Source organism: Cryptotermes secundus, unplaced genomic scaffold, assembly GCF_002891405.2.
Source record: "Cryptotermes secundus unplaced genomic scaffold, Csec_1.0 scaffold1230, whole genome shotgun sequence".
NCBI lineage: Eukaryota > Metazoa > Arthropoda > Insecta > Blattodea > Kalotermitidae > Cryptotermes > Cryptotermes secundus.
Window position 1 is genome coordinate 1,269,344 of NW_019743170.1, and position 20,448 is coordinate 1,289,791.

Genomic DNA, 20,448 nt, shown 5'->3' on the forward strand with positions numbered 1-20,448 from the left:
AGTACTGAAAATATCAAGCAATTCACCAATGATATTTGAAAACGTTCATACTATGGCGTATAAACCCATTTCTGGGCAGAGACCTCGAAAATGAAGAGTACAGTCGTTGCAATGCAATAGGCGGATAATCAAACGGCCGTTCCCTAGCAACGGTATATAACCGTGGTGATTCTTCAGCTTCCGGCACTCACGCCGTTAGTGTCCGGCGAATATCGCGTAACTCTTCTCTTGTCAACTGTCAAATGAACTGTAGCTGCATCTGTTCTCAGCCTTTTTCGCAGAGCACGTCTCAACTGTCAGCTCTCAACTGACCTCACTCACTCACCAACCAGCTACTTCACTTCTCTTCATTTCACTCAACTGAACTGCCAGCGTGGGGTCCTGGCTATATAGTCTCGGGGCGGACACAACAGAAAACGCCGCCTCCAACAGACGTTCTATTAGTAGTGTTGTTATGGGCGGTTGCCTAGCGATATTTTGGATGTCGCTTCCTCGGGAACGTGTTCACCGAATCGTTGCCCAGAAAAAACTGTTTGTTTATCCGCCTCCGTTTGGCGGTCTCTGCCCAGCAACGGTTCTATACGCCACAATATATTAATGGAATATTATGAAGGAGGCTGCCAAGTATCTAAGGTTTATTTGATTTGGAGGCAAGTAACTGACTGTGCACTTACCTTAATAAGTTGGGGCCCTTTTTAAGGCGCCAAATTGAGCAGTTTGTTTCCGCCTTGAATCTGGTGTTACAAACAGTACATTTTGAAAAATATTGATTCCGAGAATAGAAAATTTCCAACATAATATAGTTACTTCTATGGTGGTACGCGCGACGAAAATGACGGGTTCTAGTTCGAATGACTGGATTTATTGTCACTTTGGTTGAGACCTCTCTTACTCATACTTGGATACAGGAAATACAGAGCTGTCGCTGATTTACACAACCTCCATTTCGCACCTGAACACGCACTAGGATTCCCAGTCTTCACTAGTCGTCTCCTGGCAACGAATTTCAACACAGAAAATTTAAGTCTCACTGTATCACACACTCCCAGTATTACACACAAATAGTGTCTTCAAATCACATTTTGAATCCTCAGAAGCCAACCTCTTGTATTCTTCTGTACTCCTGGCTTCAATTCGCTCCTCCAGCTTACGACTGAATTTACTATGTCAAAGCCAAAGTCAAAGTCACATTGCAACTGACGGTCAGTCAGTCAGTCAGTCTTGGTGTCGAGTCCAATCTGGGGCTTATGACCAGATACATATTTATTACTATTAGACAGCTTCAGTCTTGTTTTTGTGGTGCGCCCTCTCTGACGAGAAGACGGGTCTGTCTTTTGTCGGAGTCACGGACTCAATAGAAAGCCACTCACGTGACAACCATTTCGCCAGGTCATTGGCGCGCTGACTTTTGCCTAGCAACGAGCTATAAACATCCGTCCTATTGTTGAGCGCGCTTACGCGACGAGATGTCTATCGCGCCGTTGCCTGACTATACACGTTACAGTATTTACAATGAAATCAGACCTCACTTCATTCCATTATTTATGTCTTCGAATGACGCTCAATAATTTGGCTGTTATCTGTCTTAAAATAGCTTTGGAGATTTGCTAAATTATGTTACTACACTCTTTCTTAAATCACATTAATCGTGGATAGTTTGACATATAACAACACGTACACAAGATAAGATAACACATATATGGAGATGTATTACGAATTTCGAAAGAAATTCTGCCAAACCTGACAGATAAATTTCTCAATAGACTACAGATAGCAGTACCACATAGTCCACGTACGATTCTACGTTTGTCACTAGACAATGTCAGTAGTGAGATTATATAGCATCGGCGATAGGACGGCTAATGGATATGTAACAGATGTATTTTTTTATTTCGTCAAATTATTATCACAGTTTAAATGTAGCTCCCCGTCTAAAAGCATTCATGTTTCTAGGGTTAGGTTATCTGAGGAAGTTCGGTCTTTATACAGTTTCCCGTTCGTATATAAGTTGACCTTGAGTTGGAATAGATGAAGATGGAACTGCCATTCAAATTCAAATTCAAAACACAGAAATAAAATCTGCAAGGGTAAGACTCGAAGAGATGACGAGGTGCAGAAATACTAGAAGCAAATTTGAGAGATCAGGTCAAATTTGGCGAGTTATAGGTAAAGACATGTAAGAGCCCTGCAACATTCAGGATTATAGAGAAGATGTTGATAAATAGTGTCACGTGTATTAGTGACTATAGACGGGGGTTCGGATTAGTAATTGAATTTACTGACCACTTACAACTCGTAACTATAAACAAGTATAATATTCTTGTTGATTTTCACGCTACAAATCACTTCACTCTAAATCTTCTCAGTCTGCTTTCATTAGTCTTCGGTGCAGCTCTCAACAATGCCTCTAAAATGTTTCTACTATCCGTTTCTTGGCAATGGATTTAACACAGGAACTATAACAGTCACGCTCCAGATATCGTTGTACTGCAGCACACATAAAGTCTTCATATTACACACTAAGTCTTCCCTTCACAGGCTGACTTTCAAGTCTGGACTGCCTTCAGTCAATAATTCCTTTTCCTCGGTTCGTTTCCTCTCAGTCTCATATCCTGGTAGGCGGACACCTCGAGCTCGACTGCTTTAAACGCCCTTCCATGTCCTTTGTAACCAATGGACACGAACGACAGCAGAAAACACAGCCTCCTTATTGTTGTGTGACGTCACTGCGTAGGCGAGAATGTATTTAGCGCGTGTTGCATAGCAACGGTCCGTGCGCGTACCACAGAAAACACTGCTCCTCTCTTGTCAAGAATGTGTGAAATAAGGATTTATGTCCTGTTTATCGATGATAGTGAAATTTTCCGGCAACTTACATCACTAGAAGCAGTCATAGAGGAAATTATATTCTTCGTATGTGGTTTCAAAGATCACTCATATGTTGGGGGATACATTTGTTTATCTGACCGCAAGTATACTCCAAATACAAGTAGCTGGAATTGGGAGCACTATCTTTGCAACGTTATTTTCATCAAATATATATTAAATTTTGTGAGCAAAAACAAGCGCCCCCATGAAGAATACCGTCTTCTGGGATGTGGCTCCATGTAGATCCTGTGTGAACCGATATTTCAGAGGAACATCGGTTCACACAAGACCTACAAGGCGCCACATCCCAGAAGACGGCATTCTTCATAGTCACTGTTGTGAAAACTTCAAGACCTTCAAAGCGTCTTCATTATGTTCACTTGCAAGTGAATGTTCTATTTACCTGATTTAACTTATTTTACAGGGATTGATTTCTGAAGTTACTTTAGTAATACTTTAGTACAAGGTTTATGAGATTTGTACCTGAAGATTTTCGATAATATATTAATTTTGTTTTAAAGAACTTTGTTTTAAGAAGCGCATTCAATAATTATTCATTTAAGAGGAAATTTCCAGCACCTTCGGCAATCTGTTTACATTTCAACTTAATCCTTATTCGCTTGCCAGTAAGTTTGCTCGGAGTAGTCGACTGTTCAGCTTGAGGAGTCCTGATATCTGAGCGGAGGCTTAACATGAACGCAGAGAGGTTTATCTGAAACAGTATGTTTACTTCTTTCTGAGCTGAGCAGACCTCTTGGTCGTACAAATGTTATTCTCCTTCTTATCCTTAGACACTTTAATGGAGGATGTATTAGCTCAAAGTCAGAACAAAAAGACAGATATTGTACCAAATTACAAGAGCCACAAAATTAAGAGATCTTTAAAGTACTTTATTAAAATAATTAAAATGTTGCAGCAATAAAATTTGAAGTACATTCATGAAACACTAACTGTTTTTGCTTCGCCACCTCTTACATTTAAATGCTTGACAAATATCAACTATTAATCACTAACATGCAGAAAATTTGCGCGTAAAACTTATGGTTACTGAAAGTCAGATCCATCACAGAACAATTTACATCGTTGTGCTTAATAAATAATCATGTAGAATGGAAAAAGGGATAAAAGCAGGTTAATATTCCGCTAAAAGGGGCTTATAGCTCCATGCTTCATGTTATAGTCAGCTGGAGTATCATACAATGTAGACGTGTGCGTGAACACCGACGTTTTGGCAAACACGTTGTCTCTATTTAAAATGTCAGTTCGACTCAAATAAAGGAGGCAGCATATATCTCTCTTACGTTGGTACCCAAGTAAGGGATTACGCGAAGCCACAAGAGGAGGACAGAATCCGGGTAATCACCATAATGCAGATCTCGAAATTGGAACTAACATTGTACTTGAACTATCTTTGGCGTATGAATTATTTGAAATCATTTATCCAAATTATGCGTTGTAACAGTTAGGACTGGTTGGATTTTCTAAAAAATTGTCTACATTTTTCAAATATCAAATGTCACATCCGTAACTGGGAATATTCTCGCTGTAGAGCACTGCAAATGAAGCGTCAAGAAACTAGGCGTTATCACGGTGGCACGTCAGTCTTTCTTTCGAAAAAAAGTTAAATTTTGAAGTATTAATATTCTCAGTTCAGTATGTATCACAAGAAACATAATGTAAACTTATGGTAATATATATCCACGCATAGATCAACACACTTTCAGTTATTCTTAACAAGTCTCTGTCCACTAATCTAATTGAAGATCAAAATTCATAGATCTCATTCTTTCTATGAGATCTGAGCATTGGCTTAGAGTCACGCGACGCCAACTTCTCAGAAGTCCGATTTCCCTCAGATGCTCACAGTGCTGTAGCAGTAGCTCAACTGTACTCATGGTTAAAGCCCCAAGCCCAGTATCCTCTACCCAAAAGCGCAGGATGTTTCTGAATGCGCCTTGCCGCGTTGCGTCACGGATGAAATCGTCAGTGAGAATGTCAAGTCCTTTGCACTCAAATACCTGCAGATTGTCATAATATCGCAAGTGGTGAAAATCCGTTTGATGAGAAGAATTCCCTATTAATTTTAATATAATTAGACTCTTATAATGAGGAAGATAAGTATCAAGGGCTGAATTTTTGTTCTGTGATACAAATGTGCAACCTTTCAGAACCAGGCGCTTCAAGGACGAGCACGGCATAACAATGTGGGCAATATTTACATCTGTAATATCATACAGGCATAGATCGATAAGTCTGTGACCCATACCAATTAGGACGGCTCCTAGATTACACTTCTCATAGTTTCCGTTTATAATGTGCAAGTTAACCAATCCGATTAAAGCAGTAAGATTCTTGAGATCTTTGTTAAATGTATACACTTTCGCTTTTGTGAGGTTAGGACACTTCTGTCTTACAATATTAATATTATGAATAAACCCGGAAAATTGTGTTACAGTACAGAGCTCTTGTTTTCGAATATAATTGAAAACGTCATCTATCAGTGATAGCATATCAATGTTACGGATCATCGGCAACCTTGAAAGAAGCGATCCATATGATGGAAAAGAAACGTCCGTGTAAGTCAAGTTCAGATATTCTAGCTTTCTTAGTTTCATCAGGTGTCGTATGGAAGTGTCTGTAACCGCAAGCGATTCTCTAAGATTAACCGTCTTCAACTCTGTGCAGTGCAATCCCAGTTGTTCTACCACATCGTCAGTACAGTGATAAAAGTATTCAAATTCCTGCAAGTTTTTTAGGTGATGGATGTTGCTGGCTAATAAGGCGGAGTTGTTGATTTCTGTGTTAGTATGGAAAGTTAAAGCCGTTAAATCTGGTACAGTGGCCAAAGTCTGAATGATTAGTTTTTGTGCAAATCCGGATGATCTGCAGTTTATTACAAATTCCTTAGCGCCAGCAGGCAGCACAGCCCTAAGCATTTTTACACACACCGTGTTGTGCTTCTCGTCTTGATACCAAGAAGCCCGCTTCAATTCCCAGCAATTGTCATCATAATTCGTGATCACGGGTATAATCTCCTTCAGTATGAGAGCGGCTTGTTGAGCTGAAATTCCTGTCAGCAGCGATGTTAGAAGTTCGTGAACCGTGTCACAGTCAGCCGTCACATTCTGCGTCTCCTTCAGATATGCCACACTGCCAGTCAGCGCTGCTTCACGCAATGCTCTTATCCACGACTCACAGGCTTTACGTAACATCTTGACCACTCTCAGCATAACCAGGTCTTGCAGCTTGCAGGGCTGTTTCAGTTTGGGCATGGTGCTACTCGTGACCTGAAAATAATCCAATGATCATGATGTAGATGCGCTTTACATACGCGGATAAGTCATCCTGTCATCCTCTCTTCTCTTAACGATCGCATATATTACTAGGATGTCTGAAATGGAAGTACTCGTTTCAATTCATTGACGTTCCCTTTCAGGCGTCTGTTATTCTTAAGCGAATGACTTTGAATATCACAGTGAATAACTCACCAAGTCTATTAAAAAACATTCCCGTGTTTAATTAAGCACCACATGAAGAAGATATTTGGGAAAGTGGAGGAAAAACTGCTCTTATCCTGGAAATTGCATAGGGTATTATTTATTGAGAACATCGGCATATTGTAAATGAACTCTAGAACAAATTCTTACTGAGACCGTTTTACTCTGGGATGAATTGTCATCTTGGGCAATATGCAGGTTTAATGCGCCCGAGGTTCGTTATGGACAAGTTAGATAAAAGGAAAATTTATTCTACGCTGAATCAACCCATAATGATACGTCGTTGAACTCGTGAGGTTTTCTAGAATACAAAAGCTTCTCAATGCAGTCTCACTTGAAGCAATTTGAAGTCGCTATCATCATGTATTGTTGTGAATTTGTTGTGTTTCCAACTGACACCATCTAAATTAAGTTTACAATGAATCTGGTATTCGCATAAGAATGTTAACGTATTTTAAATATGGAGGAAGATGCTTAATGAAGCTTTGGTAAGATTTTCACTTACAGCTGTTGCTTACGGGTGCAGTGGCTCCAAATGTCTGCTACCAAAGTAATTTAATATATTGAAAGTTATATATCTGCTTGTTTAGAGGAAAATTCTGCCATTATCCAGGAACTACTGATAACAACGAAGGGATTTGTATCGATTATGAACTGCAAGTGACTTGGAAGTAAGCTACCGCGGCCTATTCTAAGTATAGCGCTGGTTCCTCGCTCGCTGCATGAATTTTACGTTGAGTCATTGAGTTCTATTCGCTGAGCTATGGAAATGGAATTTTGTTGATTCTGAAATTTTCATTGAATTTTTAAGGAAATTATGCAGAATTAGTACTAAGCGAAAAACAAGACATGTTATTCTGTTTGAAGAACTCTATCTTCTTGGATATAACGCCGTGTAGTCCGTTAAAAATCAACCGACATTATTGCTTCCTGGGTTCCTGTTTCCCTTGTTGTACGATCACTGAAAGAGAACCAGTGTCTTCTTCCGAGACTGTTTATAATATTATGCATAAAAAGCAACATTAGTTAGAACTAAGCGAGCTGCACACCCAGTGGGACACGAAAACAGCCGCAGTATGAAGCAAATCCTCCTATAAAATCATCATACAACGTCAGAATTAAAAAAAAAGATTAATAATAACAAAGACGTGTCTTAATTAATACAATTTGACCAAGTGCGCAGTGCAGCAGACTCCTTTAAAAGATGCGTTGCCTGATGATGACCCTGTGCAGTTGAAACAAGTAACATAAACACTAAATGTACATATTTTTAATAATTTTAATGACATTATAACAATTAATGAAAATCTAATGAATTAAGTGTGAATTAAAGTTGTCTGTATTGTTGCCTTACAGACGGAAAACAGACTTGAGGTTATTCCTCTGAAACGTCGGCGAATTTTCAACGGACTAAACGGTGTTATATCCCAGCAGACATAGTTCTCCTTAACTACAGCTGTGAGAACCTCTTATCGTACCTGGGGCTACTGGCTTCGAAATTTAATTGCGGGTTTTGAAACAAGGTGCAGCTTATTCTTGTATACTGTAAATTGTGTTAGCAGTGCCAACCGTATTGTTTTGTTCATAATATCCAAACGCGAAATTTCTACCCATGGAAAATATAATTTCTAGACACGATGGAGGGAAATTGTACGATTAGTTATTATTTTTATTAGATTATTTATTATTATTATTATTATTATTATTATTAATTATATACACAATTATAAATGTGACAAAGCTGACGGGACGGATAAGATGGGATTATATGCTATGTTTATTAGCGTCACTAGCAAATACGTGAGTATCGACGAATCTAATAAAATTTTAAAAAGAAATTATTGAGTTGAATTTAAATTTTACTTCATCGTGAAAGGACATTTCCTCGGGGAGTACAGCAGCACATGTAGGGCGAGGCTGCATGCCACAGGCATCTTCAGTTTCTGCCTCAGTCTGATAGGGAAACACGGATTCAAGTGTATACGTGTATGTTAAACAACACGTGCAAACAAACGAAGTTCGTGTTCACAGAGTAGCCGCAACAGCTGCATAACTGACGCTGAAATATTTAATCAGACGATTCTCTAAGAATACGTAAACTGGCTCGTATTATTCGAAAATAAATTTGAGCACTGCGCTTCGCTAATTGTTTCCTTGTTCGTCATGTTGCAAATCGCGCAACTGGAGAAACGCTATGTCCAACAGTGGAAGAATTGTGACATAGAACTCGTGTACGATATATTCCGAATGAGACATCACTGTTTTAGTCCACTATAAAGTTCTCGGAACGAAGCTCAATACTTCTGTCGCTCTCTCTCTTCCAATAACCTCCGAACCCTGCTAACATACGGTACTAGATGATTTTATAACCCACTGCAATCCTAGGGCCATATTCACACATCAAGACAATGCAGTAACAAGGGCATAAGGAAACTACTGAATTTCAAGTAAAATACTGCCAGTGATTTCAAATAAACATCGCGAAGACTGCAGGACGCGGCACACCTGATGACGAAGAACGCAGCCGCAAGAGAAGGACACATCACAAGACGCAGTATACACAAAATATAGGAAGAACGACTCCCATAGCGGAAGATTGATAAAATACGCGAGTTTGAAATACGACGTATAAGATGATAAATCTTAACAAAATTTTAATATATAAATTTTATTATAGTACATGACGAATATACATTTTAGATGTATGATGGCGAGCAGTGCAATAGTTTAACGTAAATAACACACCTGAGGATGGCACAGTGATGCCGAAGCATGTAGTGAAGTGACAAGTGAGATTGTGTGCACTAGAAGACGGTCTATACTAACACATCATACAGATGATGAAGATCACTTGTTACTTACTGTGTCTGCGGTGTTAGAGAACCTTACCCTCCTCTAAGAAAGAGGCTCATTCCTACACTGTTCATTAACCCCATACTCAGGCCGCGCATAGCTCAAGCGGTTAGTCGTTGGCTTCCCACCGCGGCGGCCCGGATTCGATCCCGGGTCTGGTAAAGTGGGATTTGTGGTGGACAACGTGGCGCTGGGGCAGGTTTCCTCCGAGTACTTCGGTTTCCCCTGCCAATCTTCATTCCTCTAAATGCTCCACAATCACCCTCATCTATCATCTGGGGCTGGTACAATAGGCCAGAAGTGGCCGCAGTACAAGGGACTTAGTCCCACCCCACAAGCAATAAAAAAAAAGCAAAACTGAAAGCGACGCTTAAATAACCAGCACGTAAGAAAATGGCACACAATTTAAAGGTCGGCACGTGTTGTACTGGGTGATCACAATTAGCTCTCGTTTACAATTTCATCTACGAAGGAGCACATGTTAACGATTACAAGGTATGCGCGGTGGACCTCAGAGTCAATGAGCTCTTGGTGAGGAGCCAAAATATATCTGTACCCTTCCGCCATATTTATCGTGTCCTTTGTAGCTGCGCGTGCGCTCACTTGCGAGCGCGTATCTGCGTATGAATACCAGGGCCACTTGAGAATGGAAACTAGACTTTACGTGAAGATGTGGCCGGTACTGACAAGGCCAGCACATGCTGAGGCACAGTTATTGTGCCCATAAATAGGAACTGCTTCTGTTTAAAGAAGTCCAAGAGACTGTTTACATATGTGATTACCAGGTGGCTCTGTTAGCATTGTCGCTGTGTAGGGAACATATCGCAACGGCTGAAATCAGCACATCGCATTTCAGAGTTAAATTCAGAGCAGCTCAAGAGACAATACGTCCCACTAGGCCAGGATATCCGGGTTTCCTGCTTTATAACGCAAGGCCCACCATGGAGCTCCTCTAAGAGAGGCATATGTGGAGCAGCCACGTTACTTTGGAACCAGATTACAGGCACTGAGTGAAGTATGCTGTCTGTTGGAATTTGACACGTGTACCTTGGTGTAAATTTCGAGATATTTAGGAATCAATTTGAAACACAGAAATGTAAGATTATTTATTTAGATAAGCGTAGGTGTCGATTATTCAGCACGTGAAATTATAGACATTAATTTTATCGAAAGTCTTTTATTGAATTTTCTGCAGTATTTGCAAAATATAAACTTGGATCTTGCCAGACAATAAATTTCTTCTTCTTTTATAAAATTAGTATTTTATGTGTCTTATTATTATATAAAGTCAAATTTAATAAATCTACTAATAATGATTTGTGGATGTTGATGAAATATATATTTTAATTCTACGCAATTAATTTCTTACAATAGGTAAAAGTTCGCGTCACACCTTTCACCTTGTGACGGCACTCCGGTTGCGGAACACTGGTCTAGATAATGTGGGACCCTCAACGTCTCACAACCCTATGGGCCTTCACGGCCTGTTACATGGATAGCTTTACTTACTTTTACAGTATTAATAAATATAAAATCAATATATTTCTAAAATTCATACATAAAACAGGATATGGGTACATCTTTCTTTACACATTAGACATGAATAGTCATTGAGTTCAAACCTTGTGCTTAGTCAAATTGTGTTTCACAATACAATACCAATGTTTCCAGAGATACAATTTGAATCCTAGCATCAAAACTAATTCTACCATTGTAATTACATACAGTATTTTTATTCAAACCCGTTCTATCCACCAATAATATCACGTCATGTTATCACACCTCAGAAAGCTAAACGCACAAGTGCCACCCTCTGAATCTCATAAGTAAACCTTCTGTCCTGTGGGTAAAACAGCGCTAAAATTTGAAATTACTGAAATTAACTAGCCACATCCTGAGTTGTAATTATAAGGATTAAACGAATGATTTGAAGTTTGTGAAATTACACGTCAAATAACAACCACATTTCTAATTACATAAAAAAGGCGGGGATATTTTTAAGTGTAAGGACCAGGGTTCTGATATGGGAGCCGTACTACTTACTGAAGTTATACAAGAGAAGTACATACTCCGTTTTGTTTTACTTCGGTCAAAATATAAATTTATAAACAGAAGTGAATCAAGTTGAGATCAGATTGTACTTGTTCCAAGTAAAATATCTTAAGATATGAGGCACACTAATAAACACATAATGTTCTGAACTTCCTTTTCAAGACAAGCCTCGTTTCTGTAAAACATGTGATAAATATCATGAAACGCAAGAAGTGTACTTGTGTTAGTCTTCAATTTCAAGATCGAAATTTCTCTCTAATATTCTGCTCTTAAGTTGCTGGATGGAAAAAATATCAATGAGCGGGCATCTTCTCAGATATCCAAGGCCTTTCAAATATGAACAGTGCTCTATGAGCAGGTCAACAGCTTCAATGGTCAAAGCCCCATGGCGAGTTTCTCGTATGTAAAAGTGCTCTAGATGTGTGAATGTACCTCTCCTTATAGCTTCCCTCATTACATCCATAGTGAAGATGTTGACCCCGTGCAAAAGAATGGTTTTCAATCTCACGTAATATAGTAGGTACTTATAAGAAATCTGACCTCTTAACTTCTTTCGAATTTTTAACGTAATTACACTTCTGAAATGTGGTAACTGGGGGTCGATCCGTGTATTTTGATTTAGTGGTGAAAATATGCATTCCCAAAGAATTAGAATTTCCAAACAAGGACACAATGTTACAATATCGTGAAGGTTTGTGTCGCGAACTTTACTCAGCCTCAGATATCTAAGTCTATGACCTATACCTCTTAGGACGTTCGTCAGATTACACGTTACATAGTGTCCATTGGAAATTTTTAAGGAGTCCAGTGCGGTCAAAACCGTCAGGGGTGACAGATCATCGGGAATCGAGTACAGTTCCAAGTAAGTCATGTTGGGGCACTTCTGTGTCACCAAATTAATATCCTCAATATAACCGATGACGTGTGATATCGTATCGAGGTTCTCCACAGCAATATGATCTAAAATATTACTTTCTGGTTCCCAGAATATGATGTCTTTAATGTGGGGCAATTCTGAGAGTAGCGACCCGTAGTGGGCCTCGCTAATACTTGTATGAGGCACACCTACAGATCTTAATTCTCTGAGTTGCATTAAATGACGAACAGATGCGTCTGTTACCCCGTACGAACCGGTAACATTTATTTTCCTCAGTTGCGGACAGTGTAATCGCAACTGTTCTATTACTTCGTCTGTGCAGTCATAGAAATACCGAAACGTGCGCAAAAGCTTTAGGTGATGAATCTTGCTGGCTAATAGTGATGAATTTTGGATTTGAGTTCCAGTATCCAGATTAAAATCAAGCAATCCAGGTACACTATCCAGAGTTTGAATTACTAGACTCTGTGCAAAACTGGAATTGATAGCATGGGTGTCATAATATTCTGTGGTATAATTTAGTACAGACCGAAGTATGGCTGCGGACACAATGTTGTGTCTGTCTTCGTCCCAGAATCTGGGCTGTAATTCACGAAGGCTGCGATCATAATTAGTGATCATGTTGACAAACTTTCTTGCTAATTTAGGAATAAACTGATTCAAAACTGGTTTTGTCACGTCTAATAGAACTTCACGAAGCTTCTCGCACTGAGACAGCACGAACTGTGTTCTATGCATGTAACTCTCACTGTCAGTCTGTGCTGCCGCATACATATCTTGAATCCATGACCAACATATTTGACGTAATATGGTGACCACTGTCTGTAAACATCTGTTTTCCAGAGACATGGGCGGTTTCAGTGGAGGCATGCTGATATCTGTCTCCTGAAACACATTTGGAATGGCTGTCAGTTACTTGTGCTTCCGTAAGTTGCAGAGCACACATATATATATCTCAATCCTTACCCTTGTAACGAATGCAGACAACCCTTGGAATCCACGAACGAAATGTCTGTTGAGTTCTAAAGAGGAGTCCTCACCCTGCTCCAGGAATTCTGAACGTTTAATTAACTCACCATGCCTTTAATGTGTGTGGGGACAGAAGGAGAAATTTACTCGTACATCTCGTCAAGGCGATGGTAATGAGAGATTTACTCATCACTTTGGCTGAATTTACGTGGGGAATATGCCCGGATTACCCACCTCATAAGATGCCGAGAGAACATCATGTGAAAATCTTGGCCTGGGCTTACGGTTCCGTGTTGAATACACTGCCATTGTGATCTAATGTCAATTGGTAAATGGAGTAGGGAAGGTGATGGATTTACCTGAACCGTAATTCACACCCAGTTTGTTTTCCAGCAAGACAATTGTGAATTCACGAGTTACTTGTAATTCCAAGCTGTGTAATAATGTTGTCACGTGTAGGGGGGTACGCGCGATGAAAATAACGGGTTCTAGTTCAGATGATTGGATTTATTGGCACGTCGGTTACAAGTTGTCTTAATCACACTTAAATGCAGGGCTATCGCTGATTTACACATTTTTCAGTTCACCGTTGCACACGTACTAGGATACTCTGTTTCCTCTAGTCGTCTCGTAGCAACGGATCTCAACACAGAAACTACCACCTCAAATCACTCTGTACTCCTCTGCCCTAATCTGTACTTATTTTTTTATTGCTAGTAGGATGGGACTAAATCCCTTGTACTGCGGCCACTTCTGACCTATTGTACCAGCCCCAGATGATAAGTGAGGGTGATTGTGGAGCAACGGTGGAATGAAGATTGGCAGGGGAAACCGAAGTACTCGGAGGAAACCTGCCGCAACGCCACTTTTTCCACCACAACTCCCACTTGACCAGACCCGGTATCGAACCTGGTCCGCCGCGGTGGGAAACCAGCGACTAACCTCTTGAGCTATGGCGCGGCCCTCCTGTCAGAAGATAGGATGGGCAGAATCTTTCTCCTCAAAGTCACTCGCAAAGATTTCTTTGTTTTGTTCTCAAGAGTGAAGTTCTAGCATTCATATGCAGCACTTAAAATACATCGTTCTGTTCCATTTTCAGAAGCAATTACGGCTACTAGGAGACAGATTGCTGGTTGCTGGTTGCAAGAATTTCGTTTGTGAGGGAGAAGAGAGCAATGATTCACTTGTATTGGATATCGTTACGTATGGGCCGTTTCTGTAACAACAGAAGGAGGCCCGTGAATATTATCATGGCCGCGAATGCAAGCAGCAGTAGTAGAACTCCCGTTTCTATTCCAAGGTCGGTATACCCCCCCCCCCTAAAGATCGTGACAACAATATAAAAGATACTGTTTTCTGTATGATCCCCTCCGAGAAAACGCACGGAAAAATAGTGTGTCTATTGCCAGGTAGCCCGTGTGGAGGCGGAGTCGAATACCTCCACCGTGACCCTGCATGTCGTAGGAGGCGACAAAAAGGGATGTCTCAAATCCGAGACATTAAAATATGGTTTCGACTCCCAAGGGACTCGGACCCGAGAGAGACTGCGCTGGTAAAGACCAGCAGCATATACAAAAGACAGACTCATCCTCCGGTCAGAGAGGGCGCCCCACAAAAACAAGACCATAACTGCCAAGGAGTAATAAATATCTGGACACGAGTCCCAGATGGGGCTCGACACCAAGACTGACTGACTGACTGACTGACTGACTGACTGACTGACTGACTGACTGACTGACCGTTAGTCGCAATGTGACTTTGACTTCGACTATTGCCAGAAAACAAAACTATAGACACACATTCTTAACAAAAGAAGACGGGTGTTTTCCGTGGGGCCCAAGCAGAGGAATTATCTTGGAGACAATTGACGCTACGAGTCATCAGTTATCAGTTGGAGATAGCCATGGGAAGTTCGTAGTTTCAGAAGGATTAGAAGTCGACCTTTGTAGACTTAACGAGTGATTTGAAGGCTTTACGTGTGCTGTAGTGCAGTGGTATCTGGAGCGTGAAAATTATAGTTATGTTAAAATTCGTTGCCTGGAAACGGATAAGGAAGTATTTGCAATGTAATAGCCGTTGTTTAGATGTGTTACCCTGCAGCTGCTAGTTAATTCAGATATAGAAGGATTTATTTATATGTTATAATTACAGTAGTCTTGGAAGTGTTACAATTATTTGTAATTACAACTAATGAATATATGATGAATTAACTCACTGATTCAAACCCGCGTCTTTAGTCACTAATGCTCGTGACAATATCGTAGCGTCTTCACTAGAAGGAAATTGAAAGAAATTTAAAATCGTGCCTTCTGTAATCTTCAGTGTTTGTAAATGGAAACAGTTTTTCAAACCACTTAAATTCCGCCCTTCCGATTATGGAAAATTTTCGCTACCAAAAGAGGAAGAAAATTGTGCAGGTTGTATTGCGGCCTTTGCAGACAGACTTTCCACAAAGGACAAAGCACATAGAGCGCGCATCAGGACAGGCGGACTCGCAAGCCAAATTCCAACAGGAGGTTTCATTTTATAATTCTAATTTATTATATTCCTTTAAGGGACACCCCACTTCTGAATCGTCTCCTCTTAGGGCTGGAACACACACAGCGACATCAGTCGTACTGAAAAATGTCGTACGATTTTACTTTCTTTTGCCGTACGACCTCCTTTTCATAGTAGAGCGACCAAATACATTTCTTTTCTCTCCGACTGTCATACGGTAGATGTCGCATGTCGTTACATATGAAAGCTAAGACTACACTTTATATTCTACTACTTGATGAGCCATGGACCGTACGAACGTCGTACGAACAATGTCGCTGTGTGTGTTCCAACCCTTACTGTCACTGTTACAGCAGTCTCATACACTATTTTGTGTACCCTCAAATGAGTGTGTCTCCAGGCCACTTCATTTCTGTTCGCCAATATTTGCCTTTGTTATACAAGTTTGTATAGCTTAATAAATATTCTGTATATTAAATATACCTGCTTACGTGATCATTTGGAAGTAAGTAAATACTGTTAGGATAACGAACCTAGGGAACTGTTAAGCCTAGACAGAGAAATTCATGACAAGAGGAGAGAGGGAGAATCTCAGATTAATAATATGATAAATTTAGAGTATAAAAGGTTGCAGTATGTAAGAGGGAATGGAAAAGCAGAAGGAATGAAATGATTTAAAACAAATGGCGGATTATTATATGACATTACAAACAAGCTGCCCTAAACACACAATAAAGAAGTAAATTTTACTATTTTGTATGTAAGTATATTTTTGGGCAATGCCCATTCGATGAAGCAACTGAATACATATACTATGTGCTTCCCGTTCTACAGGTTCAGCTATCTGGCATTTGGGCCGAATCAAATGCGGTATTTTCCCCATTAGGATATGTTGAGGGTAAAGTTATTTTTCGCGACCTTTCTTGTATAAAATATCCCACAGACAACAGTTAACCTGCTATAGGATTTTGTGTTATATAATATTGCAGATGAGATATCACATATTGGTTCAATGCAATATTACTTCTGCAGCACCGTCACACACATTCAACGTAACCATTGTTAGCAAAATTCATTTCTCCATTAAAAGCGTACAGGGACAGAGACATAAAGAATATAATATTTGTATATTTCTGAAATCTTTCTCGAAAAGTTTGCAAAAGTTTTAAAAATATGGTGAAACTATTCACCCATTGAATATTTCTTAATTACACGGTATCTGGGTCTAATATACTGTAAAAAAATAGCCCCACTTCTAGCAGAGGCCCCATAATGAACGCACAATTAATCACCTGCATGTATGTAATTTTCTATTTCATATTTTATATATATATATGTACCACTGGATGGTTTATGAGAGTTGTGGAAAGCTCTTTCCTAACCCAACCGATCTCTCAAAGGCTTGTCAGTCAAGATAAGCTCCCAGTCAGTTACCTTACCTCTAGCTGATGTCTACCGTACCCCGTTTCTCCACCGACTGACAATGAACACTAGTCCCAAAGAATAGTAATGCTGCCCGGGCTGTGGCAGTGCCCAATAAATTTCCTGCATAGTAGGGAATTTAGGGAATTTCTTTCAGACAGCAATATGGCAGCACTGGAATTACGAGTATTCACTTATGCATTTCAGAGTAATGTGTCGACGTGTATGTGGTAACTGAAAAAATGGAGTTCATGCTTTCGAGAAGAAATTTCAAACGATATTTTTATATTCAATTGCAACTTAGCCATTGATTTTGTTTTAATGCTGTTGTCAAGGAAGCGGTCATAGCATTGCAATGTTTCCGATAATTTTTCTTGATAGGATTGCGATAAATATGGCCGTATTTAGGCAAAGAACGGTGTGCATTCGAACACTTCCTCAGGGGTACGCAGTCACTGAGCCACTCAAGAAATTCACAAGATATTACGGAATCCGAACCTTCAGAAGAACCCCCACACAGGGAGTATATCTGTAGATAGGGCGCTGAGGAGTGAATGCGGTGCAGAGTGGAACGAAATACTAGCGTGTGTATTGCGCTCTCGAGATGTGTGTGTTAGAGACGCACGGAGAGCGCCAATTTGTTGTCACAGAAACATTACAGAAGCAGGGATTTCGTGTGTCAGGACTCCTTAGGGGAGGGCGGGGCGATTGCATTGTGTATTTCCTTTCTTAAATAATTTGTATGATGACTAATGCCAGTTGTTTTTCATTTAGCATTCACACACATGAAAGTAGAATTGTAGAACCTACTAGAAATCGGAGGACATATTACTTAAAATTTATTCTGAGTTTTTCATTATATGTGGCCGGAATTATTTCTTACGGAATAGAAATATGTATATAAGAATTTTGAATTTAGTTAAGGGTACTGCTGTAAAGAGACTAAACTTTTCCCTCTCCACTCGGTGTTCAGTATGCATGTCGCATTCATGGAAGTATTTCTTTGTAAAAGTGTTCAGACATTTATGAGTGAGAATTTGGAAATTTTTCCGAAATCGCCGAATTCCAACAATTTTTATTTATCAAAAAGCAGAATTATTTTCATATGCATTCAACATCAACGTTTCTTATAATTCCAAGACGATTCACCATTCCAAGTAGGAAAATAAATTCCATCTACTTCCATAGTTATGTGACGTCAGCTCTTTATTCTCTTAATACTTTTTGGTTTGTGCCGTAACGAAGCTGCTTTCAAATGATCTCGCTGCTTAACTGTAAAGAAGTTCTTAACAACAACCAAGATACATGAAAATAATTTTGCTTTACCGACTGTTGGACACCTTGGACAAGTGATCAGCTTGTCGCAAGTCCTCTACTTAAACGCATATACACACATAACACCTTAGGTGTAATTCGAACCCACGATCCGAGCGAGAGAATACAGTGCATGCCTCAGACGGCTCAGCTCCTGTGACCGGCTTAGCTTTTCACAACGGATTATCTAGCCAGCAACACAATGTGTACATACAGTAAACACTGGTTTTCTCCGTGTACTTCGGTTTCCCCTGCCAATCTTCATTCCACCAATTGCTCCACAATCACCCTCACCTATCATCTGGGGCTAGTACAATAGGCCAGAAGCGGCCTCAGTACAAGGGACTTAGTCCCACCCCACTAGCAGTAAAAAAAAATACAGTAAACACTGATCAATGTAAGCGCTGAGCAGTGTAGCTAACAGTGGATATCATTACATGATGCTGGCCCAAGGGCCCCAGTACTTGGTCAAAAATTTATTAGTATGTGTCTGTATAATAATTTTCGCCAACAGAAATAAACTGGAAATAAATTAAATATATTTTCATCCTACCGACTTTTCAAAACTTCCTAAACTTTTACCACTCAAGCAATGATATAAATCTTCTGCTTACATTTTCCTGAGGAGGACCTGGAAGAGAACACCGGAACTTACACGAATTACTCATTATATTCCTCTTGTGAAATGAGCGGAGTGACATATTTCCTGCACTACCCGGATTTCGAAAACCACGTTTATTAATCTCAGTCCTATTAGCTCACTCAAACTGTCACACTCCTCTAACATAAAATTATTATGTATGCAGATACATAAATACACGTACGTCGAGGCTTCATCTAGTGCTGAAGTGAAGAATTCGTTTACGTGCATGATCTGTATATCCACACCCCGGGCGCCTTCCTTGTGCAGTGCTTGAGTAGTTAAGCGCAGTGACGTCACCTTCGCCCGCTCGAACATAGAGATCACAAGGATAGTGGGTTCCAATTCAACTCGAGACATATATGTCTGTGTGCGTGTGTGTGTGTATAAGTATCGGCCTTGGGAACGGATCCTCTCCCGTCCAAGGAGTCTTACAGATTACGCTGTATAGGACAGAGTAATTGAAACAAGCGGAGAAGGTCCAACAAAAAGACTGTTGAGTCACAGATAAATAGATAAATAGGTAGGTATGAAGAAAGCAGTCTTCTGGGATTTGGCACCATGTATATGTGGTGTTATCCTACGTTTCGGAGGAACGTATCGCCTCCATCTTCAGGGTAGAAGGAAAAATGTAAGAAATCCGCAAGCGAAGAGACTGTGAGAACCGGTAAAAGCCTGTGTCAGCAGAAAGATGGATATAACATTTCGGTTAAATTACCTGAAGGAAGAGAGCCACTATGAAGACGTTCAGACGCGAGGATAACATTAAACAGGATTTGAAGAGACATTTAGGACGGTATGGAATGGTTTTATTTCCATCTACAGGGTGCAATGACGACTTCTCGTGAAGAGTGCAATGAACTTATTGTCTCAGTTAGGTGTGGGTAATACCAGAGTTGCGGACAGGTTAGCGGCTTCTCCAGGAAACAAGGCTCAGTTAGCAGGACAGTAGAGTAGCTCTTTGTTTCGCATTCTGCAATTCGTGTCTGAAAACGCCAAAGTAATTTATCCGCACGCTCAGAGTCAAAGCCCGCCATGTAGAAGTCGTACTGCTTATGCAGAAATGTGATGGAACTTTGAGATATCTTACTGTCATTCCCCAATTTCTGGCTTCTATTCGAACAATTTGTTGCGAAAATATCTTGTGCACATTTGCGAGATGCACAGACCAATATTTTTCTTATGTGTGTCCTGTCTCTTCCTGGAATATTTCTTTATAATTTTTATTAAATTTGTTTGATGCATCCGGCAGTGCCCGAATACGATGGACACTTGAGAAGTGAGATTACCTTTCTGGAGAATTGTGACCCGTACGTACTGGCTCAGCGCTTTCGTCTGCACAATTATTGTGCCCACAATTAGGAACCACTTCTGTTCAAAGCAGTCCAATACACTCTTTATATATAGACTGCCGTTGGCTCTGTTAGTATTGTCGCTGTGCGGAGAACATAAGAGCC

General features: G+C 40.1%; 1 protein-coding gene across 2 annotated transcripts; it reads right to left on the reverse strand.

Annotated features, from left to right (window-relative positions):
* Window positions 1-11,081: 11,081 nt before the first annotated feature.
* Window positions 11,082-19,209, reverse strand: LOC111874019. 2 transcript variants are annotated; one of them, XM_023869134.2, is made up of 2 exons: window positions 19,176-19,209; window positions 11,082-13,032 (listed from the first exon to the last, which is right to left on the reverse strand). In XM_023869134.2, exon 2 carries the CDS (start codon window positions 13,015-13,017, stop codon window positions 11,494-11,496), a length of 1,524 nt encoding a protein of 507 aa, XP_023724902.1. In that variant the 5' UTR covers window positions 13,018-13,032; window positions 19,176-19,209; the 3' UTR covers window positions 11,082-11,493. The 2 variants fall into 2 exon arrangements, with proteins under 2 accessions (XP_023724902.1, XP_023724899.2); XM_023869131.2 differs by lacking the exon at window positions 19,176-19,209 and adding an exon at window positions 18,966-19,067.
* Between the last annotated feature and the right edge of the window lie 1,239 nt (window positions 19,210-20,448).